The sequence below is a fragment of the Amblyomma mixtum genome, chromosome 4, assembly GCF_055824585.1.
Source record: "Amblyomma mixtum isolate Tamu chromosome 4, ASM5582458v1, whole genome shotgun sequence".
Lineage (NCBI taxonomy): Eukaryota > Metazoa > Arthropoda > Arachnida > Ixodida > Ixodidae > Amblyomma > Amblyomma mixtum.
Genome location: NC_143015.1, coordinates 77,501,363 through 77,517,664, shown reverse-complemented (window position 1 = coordinate 77,517,664; position 16,302 = coordinate 77,501,363). Strand labels below are relative to the sequence as shown.

General features: G+C 46.8%; 1 protein-coding gene across 1 annotated transcript in view; it reads right to left on the bottom strand.

Moving 5' to 3' along the window:
* The window catches only part of LOC149347128 (putative sodium-dependent multivitamin transporter), a 58,984-nt gene that overhangs the window by 13,589 nt on the left and 29,093 nt on the right, over nucleotides 1-16,302 (bottom strand). The window contains exons 8-14 of the mRNA XM_089541497.1: nucleotides 14,622-14,762; nucleotides 14,415-14,544; nucleotides 11,991-12,079; nucleotides 10,383-10,492; nucleotides 9,494-9,561; nucleotides 5,792-5,878; nucleotides 2,284-2,471 (exon numbers count right to left, since the gene is read on the bottom strand). Of these exons, the coding sequence (XP_089397623.1) occupies nucleotides 2,284-2,471; nucleotides 5,792-5,878; nucleotides 9,494-9,561; nucleotides 10,383-10,492; nucleotides 11,991-12,079; nucleotides 14,415-14,544; nucleotides 14,622-14,762 (813 nt within the window). The remainder of the gene's footprint in view (nucleotides 1-2,283; nucleotides 2,472-5,791; nucleotides 5,879-9,493; nucleotides 9,562-10,382; nucleotides 10,493-11,990; nucleotides 12,080-14,414; nucleotides 14,545-14,621; nucleotides 14,763-16,302) is intronic.

The following is a 16,302-nucleotide window of genomic DNA, read 5'->3' as shown; positions in this document are numbered from 1 at the left end:
CTTCGCTCCGAACAACGGCTCCATGGTCGCGCCCAGCAAACCGGCGAGACATTCACACGCTACATTGAGGACGTTGTGGACCTTTGCTCCCGTCTCAATCCATCGATGTCCGAAGCAGACAGAATTCACCACATCATGAAGTGCATCGAGGACGACGCCTTTCAGGTGCTGCTGGTGAAAAATCCCCAGATCGTTGACGAGGTGGCCACACTTTGCCTCAGCTATGACGAACTGCGTCGGTAACGCACTTCCATCCCCCGTTCTTCCAACCCTGTGAAGCCCCTCGCTGGTTTGTCGTTTGGAGGCCTCGACCAGCCGTGAGTGCTAACTGAACTGAAGGATCACGCTTGTTTTTGTGGCCACCTGTCCACCTAATAAAGAGTTGGAATTCTACGCCACTCTGCTCGTCCATGTTTTAAGACGAGACATCTGGTGGAGGTTCTGTTTAACCGTTAAATGCTCCGGACACCCTTTTCAAGCCGCGACACCAGCCCTCTTCGTTTGACACCGAAGAAAATGTCACCAGTGCATCGAGCCAGCTGCCGATTTCGGTGGTTGCCACCTGAACTCGGGTTAATGAGGGACCACTAGAACCAGAAAAGAAGGTTCGACATCGACGACGGCTGTTGCCTATAGCGTCGGCTCCAGTTATTACTGAGCAGCTCCGAATTATGTCCATTTTCCCCAGCACCCCAGGCCAAGATGCAGAAGACTGACTCGACCAATACGGGCGAGTATCGGACATAACCAATAGGGACGAAGCTCTAGATAACCTTTCTTTCGCTGTGGACAGGAAGAAGGAATGCTGGTAGCAGTGCTTAGAAAACTTTGGTTCGTTTACATGTCTGCAATGTTTACCCCAAGTGATACGTGAAGTAGTTTCGCTTATGTATTTCTGCTTATCGATATGTACCATGTTGTTCATAATCTTATAGAAAAGAATGAGTCTTTTGTTTCCGGCGACTTTGAAGAGGGCGCAAGTTCGCTAAAGCGTAAAGTGGGTTTACCGGATCTTGTCTTCGGAAGCGAGAATAGATAAAACGAAGTGCACGTCGCTGCACTCGTTCCAGTTCATCTGCAAGTGTTTGAGTGTAGGCATCCCACACCTCACACGCATATTCTATTATCGGGCGTACGAGCATCTCATAAGCAGTAAGTTTAGTATCCTGTGTAGCATGCTTCATTGACCGCGTAATGAATTCTAATCTTTTATTTGCTTTAGCAACAATGTTATGTACGTGAGTGTTCCAACGTTGGTCTCAAGTAATTGTCACTCCCAGGTATATATATTTTGTTACCCGATTCAGTTTGTTTTCTTGTAATGAGTAGTCAAATTGCAGTGGCTGATGTTTGTGTGTGATTGTCATACATACTGTTTTACTGGAGTTTAAAGACATTTGCCACTTTCTACAACATTCGCTAATATTGAGCAGATAACCATTAAGCTTAACTTGATGTTCAACTGAATTAACATTAGTGTAAATAATGCAATCGTCTGCAAATGATGTCCTATCATGATCCTTTTCTCCGGCGCGACAGCCGTGCAAGTACTGTTTTCATAAATATATGTTCGTGATGCATTTGAGAACCGTCTTGTCTTGAAAAGAGCGATCCTTTTGTGCGAGGGCTTTCGTTGGCTAATTTAAAAATGCCATCACATTTACTCCTTTAAAAATGTTAAGAAAGCATAAGGCTTTGGCGAATGTTACGAATAATGCCTCCCTCTTATGAGGCAAGGCGTGCGCGCAGGACACACCCGTAATACCTGCGATTGCTCTAACAAAGGAAGCCAGGTCAGAAACTCGCAAGTGAGCATTTGCTTCGACTGTAGCCTCAGCATAGGGGGTCCACAGTATGCCCGAACCTGGAGCTACTTCTTGAACAACTGGCTTCACAATGATGATGCGGATGATGTATTTGTTTGGCGTAAGGGCGTCTTTCGCCATACAGCACCATGGCACAAGTTCTTTTCTTCTGCTCAAAGTGGGCTCAGAGACCCATTTTCCAAGCAGTTCACCCTAAATAAGCCGGGCACAAGACCGGGGAAAAGCTTGTACCCCCTGTTTCACTGGTGGGTACCCGGTGGCACTGGGGATCGAACCCGGGACCTCCCGCATGCGGACTTCAGCATGAGTCTTGGACTATTGGAGAATACGCATATCCTCATTACAATAAGTACCTTCAAAACGTATAGTTAGGAAAATCGGGAAAATATGATCTGGTTCCCATACTTGCGCAAGGAGCGTGCGCTACAACTATACTCTACCTTCAAGAAAATCTTACCTCTCGCTGGCTAGTCGGTCCATTGGATATAAGGTAGCACCGGCTGCTACGCCAGTGTCGTTGATCTGCGGCGGACATCTATACAGCGTTCCAGTGACCACAGGTGGTGGAGGTACTGCCGACAGCCCCCTGCCCACTGCGTGCCACAGCTGGAGGGCGCAGACCAGCAGGCCAGCCCACGCAGCGCCCTGCACACGAAGCAGTAAGAGACATTGTAAAGGTACACTGTAAGCGATATTTCGTACTTTCGGAACACCGACGACTGTTATATCCCGGAAACGAAGTTTGGCTAGTGAATAGGCTAACCGCGGGACGAAACATTCCGGTGCAGATTTCACGCACTAAACATTCAGACGGTGTGATGAAAGACAATATTTTCAGTCCTCGCCGTCATGCTCTGGTCCTCTATAAGTCACCAACATGCATATCTGGAGCCGTATTTTATAAGCTGTACATTGTCCATTGTCCATTTCGCGTTCATTTGGTCCCCTCTCATTGCTCACTCAGATGTATACCTGTGGCTTTCAAGCGTCTGTGAGAAGCGACCAGGGCATTGGTTGGTTAGGAGCCTTCGTCGTCTTCATTATTAGAGGTCGCGCGAACCGCTCACCAGGACGGCGATTTTGTGTCGATCCCCCTTTCGAGATCAGACGCAGCGGACAAGTTTCGCGCACTTGCGCGGGGCATCAAGATTGCCGCGTGGAATTCCGGCAAATTTTCCAATTCATGTTTAAAATCCTTGGGCCCAGATCTGAAGCTCCGGCTTCCATCCGGCCTGCCACGACGTGAAGAAACTTTACTGTGTCGCCTGTGGCTTGGTGTAGCTTTCACCAACCATTACTTTTTCTTGATCGGTATGGCTGATAGCCCTGCATGTGCCATCTGCGGACATGACGAGACTATATCCCACATTCTTTGTGACTACCGTGCCTACAGCGCCGAAAGGCAGTCTCTCAGCCGTGCGCTGGAGCGTCTGGGCCTACACCCACTGACGGAAATGAAGATTGTCGGGCACTGGCCTCGCCGATCATCGGCTTTGAAGGCCTCCTAGACACTGCTCCGCTTCTTGCGAACTTCTGGCCTGCATGATAGGCTGTGACTTAACGAACGCTGACTTTCCATGTGACTTCAATTTTCTGTTACTCTCCTTTCTCTTTCATTGTCATATCCCCTAACCCCTTTCTCCCGTGTATGATAGCAAACCGATTAATTATTGCGGTTAACCTCCCTGCCTTTCCTCTTAATCCTCCTCCTCCTCCTTCATTATTGGCATGGCTACGCCAACTGTAGGACAAAGGCCTCTCCCATGTCTCTCCAATTAAGCCTGTTCTTTGTCAACTACGGCCACCGTTTCTCCGCAAACTGCTTAACCTCATTCGCCCACCTAACTTTGTGCCCGCCCCGTTACCCTTAAGGACCAGCGGTTATCTTCCCTTTGCGTTAATGGCTTGCCCAAGCCCATTTATTCCTCTTGATTCCAAGTAGGAAGTCACTAACCCGCGTTTGTTCCCTTCCCAACTTCACCCGCTTCCGATTTTTCATTGTTACATCTATCATTCTCGGGGACCGAACCTCACACATTTTCTTCATATTGCAGCCAGCGGCAGCTAGTCGTCAGATCCGGTCGTCCGCAACTGACAGAGCGTTGCGATGCACCTGATCACTGGATGCATGTCGCAGCCAAAGGCAGCCAAGGGTGATGTGCTGTTGTCGACACCTAATGACGAGTTTGCTTCCCACAGACTCTTGAAAGCCACGGGTATATCTGAGCGACCACCGACAGAGGAGCGAACGGTCCTCCATGCGTCGTTTCATTTCGTTTCTTTGCTGGAAGTATCGAGTGCATATCTGTTGGGAAGCTAAGCGGCCGGTATTCATCGCGGCGCCATGCACTCGACTGCGCTGGGCGCAGCGCGTACAGTCATTCAACGCAGCCTTCGTCGGAAAGACACCACACACGCGGCTGCAGCAGTGAGGAACGAAGATGCGTTGATACACAGGCGAAAGGAATTTGTTATGATCATGAACCCCCCAGCTGCGAAGCTCTGTGCGTCAATACAAACACAGATCGGTCATTCTTGCGCTGAGAATGCCGTTATAAGTACGTCATCTGTGTTTTAAAGCTTATCAAGACCTGCTGCGGAAGCGTAGGTACAACAGTAATGCAGCAGCACATTCCGTGAATAATAGCAATATATACTATAAATCGTGACTAGTCTTATTACCTATTCCATACTACATTCGTATATAACCCACCTATTAGGAAGGCTAAAGCAGTCTTAGCGGTCGTGTGGTACATAGCGCGCCCGACTTCCAACCTAGACCCTGCGGTTTTATTCCCGCCGTCGACGCGCAGTTTTTCTTTTCTTTCAGCTGTTGCTCTCTTAGGATGGACGGTTGCACCCCAACGTTCCTCTCTATGGACGAACAGTTGAGCCCTAGGGATGATTCGTGTCGATACTAGCGATTCGCCTCTTTATTTAGTCTCGAGAAGGACTATTGGTTGTGGCAAAGCGTTTCGTCTCCGAAAGGACCAACGTATTCTCCGAAAGGACAACAAAACGCTCAGAGTGTGAAGTCTGCAAAAATTTCGCGCTTACGTAGATGTCACTCAGTATTACCTGGAAGCGGTAGGCAGAGTGTGAGGTGGGCATAGGACTTAATGAAGTTCACACGTATTGGGCAGGCGCTGATGACGCGCATCAGTACTAATTGTAGACTGCTGCTGATTATGATGACTTATATGCTGTAGGAGTGTGCGAGCAGTACTTTCTCCAAACCGAATCGAATACGAATAGAATATTCTGACGATAATTCGCTAGTTGTGCGAATATTGAATGAGCAGGTGTAAGGAAAAGCAAAGGGCTTCTTTCGCTGTTATACCTGTATCTGTTAAAAGACGAAACGCAGATCTCTGTTTGGGGGGTCGCAACACGAAGTGGTTGCATTGGTTTTGAGTGCCTTGTTTTTGGAATAGTGATGGAGGAAAATTACAGCAGGCCTTACTATAACTTCGTGCCAATTATTCGAAAGTATTCGAATACTTAGGCGCATATTCGATTTCCTTCAATTAATTTTAACCGTACACTGTTCGATTCGTTCGAATAATCGAATATGAGGTCATTGGTACCCCCCTTGTTATATGCAATTATTTCGGCCACCACTATGAACCGCCTGTTCTCGAACGAACGTCCACCGAGTTAGATCAGGCCAACACAGTCTCAAGCTCACATGGTCTCCGGGTCCTCGCAGGTTGCTACGGACTAAAGGGCACTGAACGGAACCAAAGCTGATTACTTTTCAGCGCCTACCCCCTGTGTCTGCCTGGCGCATGCATTCTTGGCTTTACACCCTCCCGGAAAACCTAGACGCATCAACGTCTTGTCCGATGAAGTCCCAGTGATGCCAACCAATCGATAAAGGGTAAAAAAAAATCTAGACTGATAATATAGCCTTTCAGGCAGAGTTAGTGCTTGAGTACCATAGAGTAGGATTCAGTAAGTCAAACCTTTGCATTGACCCACGGCGATGAGACGCCAAGGACAATCAGACCGATGAACGGACCCGAGGCCGACGAGTAGAGTGACAGAAAGAGCTGCGAAGGAATAGTAAACACGCTTGAGAAGACATACAGTTATTATTCACATTCTGCAGGATCACCATCGGTTGTTTACGCAGCTATAGCGAAGGTGTATACATCTGAGCCAGGCTCTGCAAAAAAAAAATGTCCCCGGGTAAAATGTCCCCGGAAGAAAACATCCCCTGGGGAAAAAAAAAGTCCTCACTTTCGACGTATTAAAAAATGACCCCAAACGGATGCCATTAAGCGGGCCATTAAACGCCACTATAACTGAGCATCCGCCTCGCATGCGGGAAAGGTGGGTGGGGTTCGATCCCCAGTACTGCAGGTTACCCGCCGGTTTTCTAATAAGCGCGAGCTTTTCCCTGGCTTAGTGCTCAGCTTATCTTACGTTACGTGCAGTACCAGCATGCAGCGCGATCTAAGCTGGATACTTGCAGCCGGTGTTGCTGTGCTAAGCCTAATGACTGCATAATCTTTTTCGGGTACCTATAGGCGGGTACACACAACTAGAACAGTAAATTTCCCATGAACGGTTCCCGCTCATCCCCCTGCTATGTGGAGCGTCCACTCTGCCACTCTCGATGGAAGACATAGGGCCAACATTCGTGCAACCATTTTGCGCTAAAGCGATTCCACCCACCGGCATGGAAGCGACAAAACAAAGAACTGACTTCTGGCATTCATTCACCCGGTGGTGAATGTAATGGCTGTAGCAAATGTAATGGCTTTCATGGAGTACAATGATTGCTCCCGAACTGAGCTGCGCTCAGTCACAATCACGCTTCAAATTTTAAGGCGGAAGCCTTTAATGCCTCATCGTTGTAAGCAGGAGTTGTCGACAGAAATGTCACGCTTTTCAATTGGTCGAAACGGTCTTGACGTCACAGTGCGCGAATTTTAAACGGGGCCAATCGTACTTTGGCTAGAAACCATGCAACCAATTAAAGGGATCGTATAGTGATGCTCCAAGTAAGTGGAACTGAGTTTATTTAATTGCTTAATTGCCCACTTAGCCTAATTAACCCTTCTAGTCATGCCAGATGAATAAATAAAAACCGTGTAGGAAATTGGTCGAGTTCGGGAATCGAACCCCGGTCTCCGGAGTGCGATACAAGCATGCTAATCACGCCATGCCCGCTCGATGGTTTGGAATGAACAAAGGCGCGTCTAGTGAATACGATGTCTTCGTTCACTCCCATCTTCCTTTCTTCCCGTTACAGCGAGGTTTAGGTGACCACTGAGATATGCGAGACAGATACATTTCCTTTCCTCAAAAACCAATTTACCCACGAGCATGGCTTACAACCGAACGTGCGATGGTGTTCTGAGGACTCCCTGGCAGCGTTGCAAGACGCTGTCGGGTTTTACACTTAGAGGAGAAGCCTAACCTCTTAACAACGCATCAGTGACACAGGCAGCAACGTCGCGCTTGAGGCTTTCGCCTCACCGCACTTCAGGTCAACAAAGTGCTCCCCTGAATTTTAAGAGAACACTGGCCTTGTGGAGTAGTGGTAGAGAAACAATCACTTAATTGACTCAGTTATCCAGGCACAGCGATTCCCACCAAGCCACTTTAATCCTGCCGGTACATTCACATCGACTTCCGATGCTCTTCTCCGCTGATATATAGTCTATACCAGGTGTTTCAGGAAAGCCCGCCACTAATTTTAAAAATTGGGGTTTTGAGCTAAGGAGAAGTTTCTTCCGGCGTATTAATACCAGTGTTGGCGGACGTCAGAAAACAGGTTAATCAAGTTAACTACTAAAGAGATTAACTAAATTCTAATATTCAACTTTATAACTAATATCCACAGGCGCTGCGGGCCTGCGGGAGGGCACAACGCAACATCAATCAAATCACGTCGCTTCATAGCGCATGTATAGGCGACAGTCTCTGCCCCGACTGCTCCAGCGCGGATATATATCCATCCGGGCCTCACTGGCCGCAAAATTTCAGTGCAGAGGTGGATTCCCGTAACTCTCCGTGCTTTACGTAAGAAATCTGTAGAGCGTAGTTATGATCTCCCTAATAATAAGGGAGCAATTACTCATTGACGTCCACCCGAGCGCAGCCATACGGCTACAAAGCTTATCCCTTATTACAATTCTACTCCACCTTGGGGGATTCCCCTAAACATTTGGTCAACATCGATCTCCCTAATATATTGATATGGCAATACATGCTTTTCTTTCTTTGGGGAGTGCTTTATGCGCTGTTGTTTGAAAGTGTTTCTTCAAGGCATACCTGCATGCCCAAAAGTATATCAATGAAGCGCTTCATACGAATTTAAGAATGCCAAGGTAGCGCTGATTAAGAAAGAGATCTGCCTCGATCATAAAGCGTTCACTGTCAATCTTGTAAAAGCAGCATGCCGTCAAAGCAGGCGAATAAGTGTTCTTATCGTGGGGATTCTTTAAAGAGCAAATGTTTTTGTGCTGACGCAACAAGTCAATTTTGGCGACCTTTTGCATGAAAGTGGTGGATGCTATCTGTAATCACTTCCTGCTACAAAATGGCTTTTGCGCCGCATTACGCCGAGTTCCGCGCAGATGTTTCAACTTTTGCAAAGAACGCCAGTTTCCGAGGCATCGACCCTTGCGTCACGGTAGTTGCTGCCCCAAGGAACCAGTGGAGCCGCTGCTCAACGCAGTGCTCGAAACCACTTGTGCGGTAAAAAGAAAGCTTTTCTCTATGTGTATGGTTGTACGGCTGACGCGAAAAGGGAACCATAAGACTGAGATAGATTTTAGACAGAATCTGTAACACCAAAGGCTTTGTTGTTCACTTCTACGTTTGACACCTTCACGCGTTTTGCATAGCGGCGAGCAGAACGGTGGGACTAAAAATTAGCATGCAGGAAACCAAAGTAATATTCAACAATCTAGAAAAGGAACTGCAGTTAGCAATTGGTAGAGAGGTGCTCGAAGTAGTAATAGAATATGTCTACTAAGGGCAAGTAGTGACCGCTGATCCGGATCATGAGAGGGAAATAACTAGAAGAATAAGAATGGGGTGGAGTGCATATGGCAGGTTCTCTCAGATCATGAATGGCAGTTTACCAATATCCCTCAAGAGAAAAGAGAACAACGGCAACATGTTACCGGTACTCACGTAAGGGGCAGAAACGTGCACGCTAACAAAGAGGGCTCAGCTTAAGTTAAGGACAACGCAGCGAGCTATGGAAAGAAAAATGATAGGTGTAACGTTAACAGATCGGAAGCGGGCGGAGTGGGTGAGGGAACAAATGCGGGTTAATGACATCCTAGTCGAAATCAAGAGGAAGAAATGGGGTCGGGCAGGGCATGTAATGCGAAGGCAAGATAACCGGTGGTCCTTAAGGGTAACGGAGTGGATTCCAAGAGAAGGCAAGCGTAGCAGGAGGCGGCAGAAAGTTAGGTGGGCGGATGGTATTAAGAAGTTTGCGGGGATACGGTGGCCGCATCTGGCAAAGGATAGGGTTAATTGGAGAAACATGGGAGAGGCCTTTGCTCTGCAGGGGGCGTAGTCAGACTGATGATGATGATGAGATGGCGACGTTGACTTCTGTTAGTCATTCGCATCAGATGTTGTAATACGTTTTCAATTAAAAAACGAAATTCAAGAAGATGGCAAGAGTCAATACGTACCCTAGCAGCCGACCCCATATATGGTACCGCGATGGCAAAGAGAGTCATTATGACGCCGCTTGCTACCGCTGAAAATAATTTGCCCGTGTTAATCCTCTTCACTAGCATACGTGTTTGCCGTTACTTCCTACGTCATGGCTGACTAATTTAAAGCTCCCAATTGTTTCAATGCACAACGAAACCGGGAGATAAAATACAGATAACGTTATACAAAGTTTCAGTAATACCTGACTTACAACTGCCTTCTATTTCATTCTGATTATCATGTAAAGTACACACATTTGAATGTAAGGCTATGCTATTTATTGAAGTTCCAGATCACGCTTCACTCAGCACCCACAGTTTCTAAATTGTCCTCTTTGGGTATACGACTCATGTCGCTGTTATTCACCAGCTTGTTCTATCAATCATCTCAAGAAAGGTGATTCTGAAAGGTAACCTGCAAATTTTTACAACTGCCAACACATTTATGATCTTGCAGGAGACTCGGAATGAAAAAAGTAAACAGTCATAATGGTATGCTTCTCACTTGTGTAGTGGAGGACTTCAGCAAGCCATAAAGCTCTACACCTCCGTAAGTCGAGGAGAATACTTCTCCCGTTTCACGACTTTTTGATATCTTTAGGCAACCGTAAAGTGTCCACCTTGGGAGTGAACGGCAAGTCATTTAGCCCCGTTTTATTCGGCAAAGGTGTTACTTTTGGCAAAGCGATTTCTGTCGTCGATTAACCATTATCCATTGAATTTTAGCATAGCAAGATGGGACTTTTTTGTTACAGAAGCGTGACCACAAGGGCGCTTTTTCCTCTTATTAATATTTTGCGCGTCATTATTTTGCACCACGCAACTAAAGGAAGAAATAACATGATAATGAGGATTTTTTTTTCACCTAAGAGGCGCGTCATGGTGACGGTTGTCCGTTCGCTCATCTGGACGTACGGTGACACTACGTCGACATAGAAGATGGCCGCATGAGAGTTGACGATCGAAGAGACTGTGCTGCATTATGCGAAAGAGAGGGTGTGTAATGAGCACTGCTATCATGATCCTCACCAGCACAGCTAGATTTGCGATTGACCTTATCCAGTGAACTTTTATCGCCCACTATACAGAAGATGGTGGTAACAGTACCCAATATAATTTTTGCATGTAAATTTGTCAACAAAGATTTCGAAAACTTGTATTAGGAGTATTAGCAAGGTTGTTTGCTTTCGGACTATTCTCATGTGAGACTGGTGTCTCATATGCTGTCAATACACTTCTGGCTGCGAGTGTTAATAATCATTTCTCTCGAAATATTTGAGAAGTTTGCATACTGACGCATTTGCTTTTAAAGAGGAAAAACAGTAATTTGTGCTAGGGCAAAACATACGAAAAACAAGTCGATAACGTTAAATTGCACAACGTTTTTAGCGGTTAAATTTCTAAGCGGTGTAGTTCCGGGCTCACCATCATTTTCTGGTTACAAACAGTGGGCGCGCACACGTCAAATGTTTGTGTGGTAAACATGATGGCACTGCTGACGAGGGAATCTTAGTCGCAGCTTTCGGACACGTCGATATAGCCACCATAAATCGCCCGGTAGCCACACGGGCTCCCAGTTTCTGTCTTTTGTTGCACAACTAAGGACGTACACTGGCGACACACTTTAATGAATGGATTTCGGGTTTCTGAATAGAACTTCTCATCGAAAATTTGATGATGACAACACACGAACATCAACGTGTATTTAAACTGTGGGCCTCATTATTTCATAAAGCGCACCGGAAAACGTGATTCATGCTAAAATCGTTTGGCTCTCCACCAACACCGTTGCTGCGTCATGCCCTTCAATCCATCTGCACATAGGAACACATGTATGTATGCTACTGTGGTGGCTTAGTAGCTATGGTGCTCGGCTGCTGACCGGAAATACACGTGTTCAATCCCGGCCACGGCGGTGTCATTTCGATGGAGGCGAATGCCACCATGTACTGTATACATGTGTACACGATGTGTACTGTGCGATATGAATGCATTAGAAAGAACCTCAGGGGGCGAAATTATCCGAGTAAATCCCATGAACCAAATATATTGTATGTATGTATGTATGTATGTATGTATGTATGTATGTATGTATGTATGTATGTATGTATGTATGTATGTATGTATGTATGTATGTATGTATGTATGTATGTATGTATGTATGTATGTATGTATGTATGTATGTATGTATGTATGTATGTATGTATGTATGTATGTATGTATGTATGTATGTATGTATGTATGTATGTATGTATGTATGTATGTATGTATGTATGTATGTATGTGTGTAAAAAGAGTAGCGAAGTCGCTACTCTTTAAGGTCAAACACAGGTGCAGACGCAGGAGAGAAATATTCAACACGTTTGAAATCTTCCTCATGCTTGTAGCTGGCACCGGCGCAGAGTCCCGAGCGTCGCATATCGCGAATGAGGACGAGTGTCGAGCGAGAGGGCCGAGGACTCTTTCATCTCACCTTGTAGACGCACCAAGGAGGCCTGCTAAGAACAGCCCTCGTAGCATCGTAACTTCGGCAAGTCTGTCCTTCACGAAGTACGGAACAATCTGGAATGAAAAGCTCTTGTACAATGTTGATGCTCGCTCTATACCAGAACACATGAATCTAAGAGGTGATATCGGACATTTCTAATCACTTCTATTTTTCGCGAAGTTTTAGCCAAAGCCTGCTACCAGGGCGCAAGGCAATCTGTCCGTGTTTCTGCGAACTACACAAGACAGCTGGTTTCGCAATCGCTGATTCAATTGCTCTCTCTTTACAACATGGTTCTGCTAAACGACGCTACAGTTGGTTACCGCAATAAGGGCGTACTGAAAGCTCTGATTTTGTTGTACAGCATCGATATATTTTCAGAACTAAGAGTTCACAGCCTCCAATAAAAGCTCATGACTCATAAGGCTCTGCTATTGGAATACTTTTAGGAATGAAAGCGCTTTCAGTTATGCCGTTAGAGTTGACAGCTTATTAGAGCCGACTAACGCTGTAATTATAGTGACGCTGATATCAAAACGCAGACGTGAATATTTAGAGCGGTAGCTTCAGCAACAAAACTATATGAGTAGGCTTAGCTAAACACTATTGGACACTGGCCAAGGTAAAGTGACAGTCAACGTGAGCGCAACGGAAAATGCATATCTGCTCCCTTTCTTTACTCGTGGTAGCTCAGCTGATGCGAACAATATTTGAGTCTAAGGAGGTTTCTCCGCTGCTTCAATTTACATTTAAAGAATTTAGCCCTCCGTGTAACGTACTGACCGAAATTCACTTCAGTCGTTGTTTTTGATACCCTGTTTCGGCATTGCGATTCGTCTGGACCGACGCTTAAATCTGAACCGCACTGTCACCAGGGCAAACACATGCACGCCATGGAAAGTGCCTTTTCGGTATTGGTTGCGAGACTCAGATACCATGTGCTTCGTGGAAATTGCACAGTGCAGCTTTCACGCTTCATTGCTTATCTGTGTAGCGTTGCCTTAACAACGCATTATGGAAGCTCAAGAACATAAATTCTGAACAAGTCGTTGGCTCATGTTTCATCACCCTACTCTGCATACGACTTGATGACAGATGTTTCTTCCAGAACCTGAAGGGTAAAAATAGGACCACTCGCACATAATGATGAAAGCATGATTCAACAAGAAGTTTTCCTTGAGTCTAGAAGATTAATGATACGTGGTATCCAGAAATCCAGCCAAATTAAGTAATTTTTATTTATCGCAGCTACTTTGCAAGCCTGTTTCGTAATTGCAGACGTTGCACAAACAAAACTTGTACTACCATAATCAATCAACGATTTCTAGCTTTTTCAAAGCCCTAAAGTTCTACTGCAGTTCAGTACCAGTTGTGGGAACACATTTAGTTACGTAATAACTACCCCTATGAAGCAACAGCATGGAACATATCCGATATGCCTGGGTGGGGCGGAAAGAAACCGAGAACGCATCAGGACGTGTGCAAGAGAAAACCTTTTCCACGTGTTCTGTCTTGGTCGCTCCTCGTTGCACAATAAATAGATTTTCCACCTTTGACTACAAGTTTAATGTGCCAGTTTCGCATCACTGGGATGAACGGCGACATCGGGTACAAAGCTGGTCTATCGCTCGGGTTTCGTTCTCTCGACATTGACTTTGAAGAAACTATCAGCTGCTCACACCAGCACAAATACAGCATCTCCTCAGTAAAATACATGGTGGTTAGATAACACAATTTTTAAAAGCGAAGGAGTTCTCCTAAGTCTATACATATATGTACAGTATTTGTTCGTTGACTTAAATAATTAATTTAATTATTCTGTATATTAGTAAAAAAAATGTCCAGATAGAAGAAATTCTTTCTCTTTCATGTAGTTCTGCAGTCTCTTCTGCCCGATTAAGTGCTAAGCTGCGCTTGAGTGCGGGCGTGAGATCTTTGGAGATGTAAAACAAAAGCCCACTGTATAAGCAAACCTGGCAGGCTGTCGACGTTTCGCAGAATGTACATGTCAGTGTCAAAGCAACCCATGTGCCTCAGTTACAAGTCCGACATAACTGACACGTCATGCATTTATTGGGAACGCCTCGTATAGTATGTCCTCGCACGGGTTGAGCAGTTAATTGGCTACGGGAATCCACACGTTAACTACTTTCAGTGCAGTGTTGAAGATGTACACAAGTATTTGACGTAATACGGTGACCTCTATCAAAATTATTTTTTCGGCAATTATACACTCCGGCCATATCTCAGAAATTATGAAGCAACAAAGATCCTCCTCTGGCACTTCACTTGCAGTATCCTATAAATAATAAAAATATATGAAAAAATAAATTATGGCAACACTGTAGTCAGCTTCTTTTAGGCTTACGTATGATCCAGGCTACGAGAGAAGTAACGGTCCAGAATCACCTGGTCGTAGCTTTCGATGGCACCCGACAGGACAAGGTCGCAGTCCCTGTACCAGTATATGAGGAATAGAGCTGCAACTTGTCCAAACACGAAAAAGGACACAACGATGAAACCGCCTGTGACCGCCATCCTGTAATAAAGCGCACAAATGACGATTCTCAGTTTCTTCAGATTACTAACTTACGAACACAAGCGTAAAGGACATGCCTTTTCGCTTGTCGCAGCGTCCTTGCAGCAATGAACCTTTGCACTGCCATCTGGTCGAATCCGGTCCGCGCCACGATATAAGAGAGCCCTCCTACCAGGCCACTCCAGACGTTCTCGTCATTTGTGGCGTCGAAGTCAGTTCTGCGTTTGCAAGCGAAGAGTGGTTATAAAGAAAAGGGTTAAATGGAGCGCGTTGCAAGTTCCACGATCAAATATAGCCTTAACCCCATTCATTAAACGAAATGTGCTGTAGGCGCGCTTGCACACCATATATCGACACTTCGCCTTCGTTACGTAAGGCAGTTTCACAGACAGTGTGAGCGGTAGCGTGCGCGATGCGGTTTCTGCCTTTCCACTAGGCTGCAGCAGGTGCACTACCCTCCGTTCTAGGAGAAGAAGAAAAGGAGGTTCCGCTCCGGCGCACTTACCTCCCGATTCTTGGCCGATCTCCCCGCGTGAGTATGTGCGATCTTTTCAAAGGCTAACAATAGCAACAACAACAACTTTCGGTACTGTCACCGCTTCTCGGCTTCTTTTCATGCGCACCAAACGCCCAAGAGGCTGACCTCTCATGAGCAACGTTTCCTAAAGGTGAGCACTTTCCGTCCGCTACAGCCATTATTCGATCTAGTCCTCTTTTCTGTCCGCACCGACGTCGTGAAGTTCGCTCCTCGCCAGCCGCCGCGCTGGGCCTCGCCTCGTTGGAGGCTAGGCCTATCACCGGCAGCGCACCTACCACAACAGCCGTGGAAGTGCAAGCGCAGGGCGACAACCTCGACCTTGAAACGTCCAGACCCTGTGAGTGGACCACAGTACTCCGCGCATACCGGGTTCGGGAACCAAGCCCGAAAAACCTGGTTGTACCACCCCAAACAGCCGTGTCCGCTGTCGGTGCTCAGGCCGAGGCTGCCCTTGCACTCTTTAAGCCGACGTATTGTGCTCAACAGCAACAGCTGCGCTGGTCGCACGCAGTCTTGCAGCGATGTAAACACCTTTCTTCACTCCCGTCCGGCACTATACGGGCAGTTTTTCGGCCGAGAGGCGGGCTCGCTTTGATTGGAGCCATGGCGCTGCCCCTTATGCCAGCCCTGCAAGTCACCGCCGATGGCCGGGACCTAGGGGACTTTCACCTCCGGATCCATCCTACGAACAACACATTCACCTTCGCTACCCCCCAGGAGACAACCGCCCTGCACCTCGTCCAACTCAAGGAAGTTGTACTCCAAGGAACCAGTTACCCTGTCGCCGCCTACATCGCACCGCCGCCCGCCGCTGTACTTGGAGTCATCTCACAGGCCTACTGGGAGGAAACCCCGGAGCAGATGCTACGGGACCTCCAGACCCGCAACCCGGACGCTGATGTTATCGCAGCACGCAGAATGGGGAGGACCCTCCCAATATTAATCACTTTTGCGCACGGACCAGTCCCACATACCATACGTTACATGTGTGGTGTATAGATGCACGGTGTACAAGGGCAGTCCAGATGCCTGCACAAACTGTCGTCGACCGGGCCACAGATATGACGTCTGCCCCCACCCAAAACTGGTCTCTGCACGGGGTGCGGGGACAAGCATGACCCGCAAGCTGTTTCTTCCTGCATCCCGATCTGCATTCTCTGTGGTGGCAAGCACCTCACGGGTACCAGCTCGTGCAAGGCAAGACATCAAACTCCGGAACA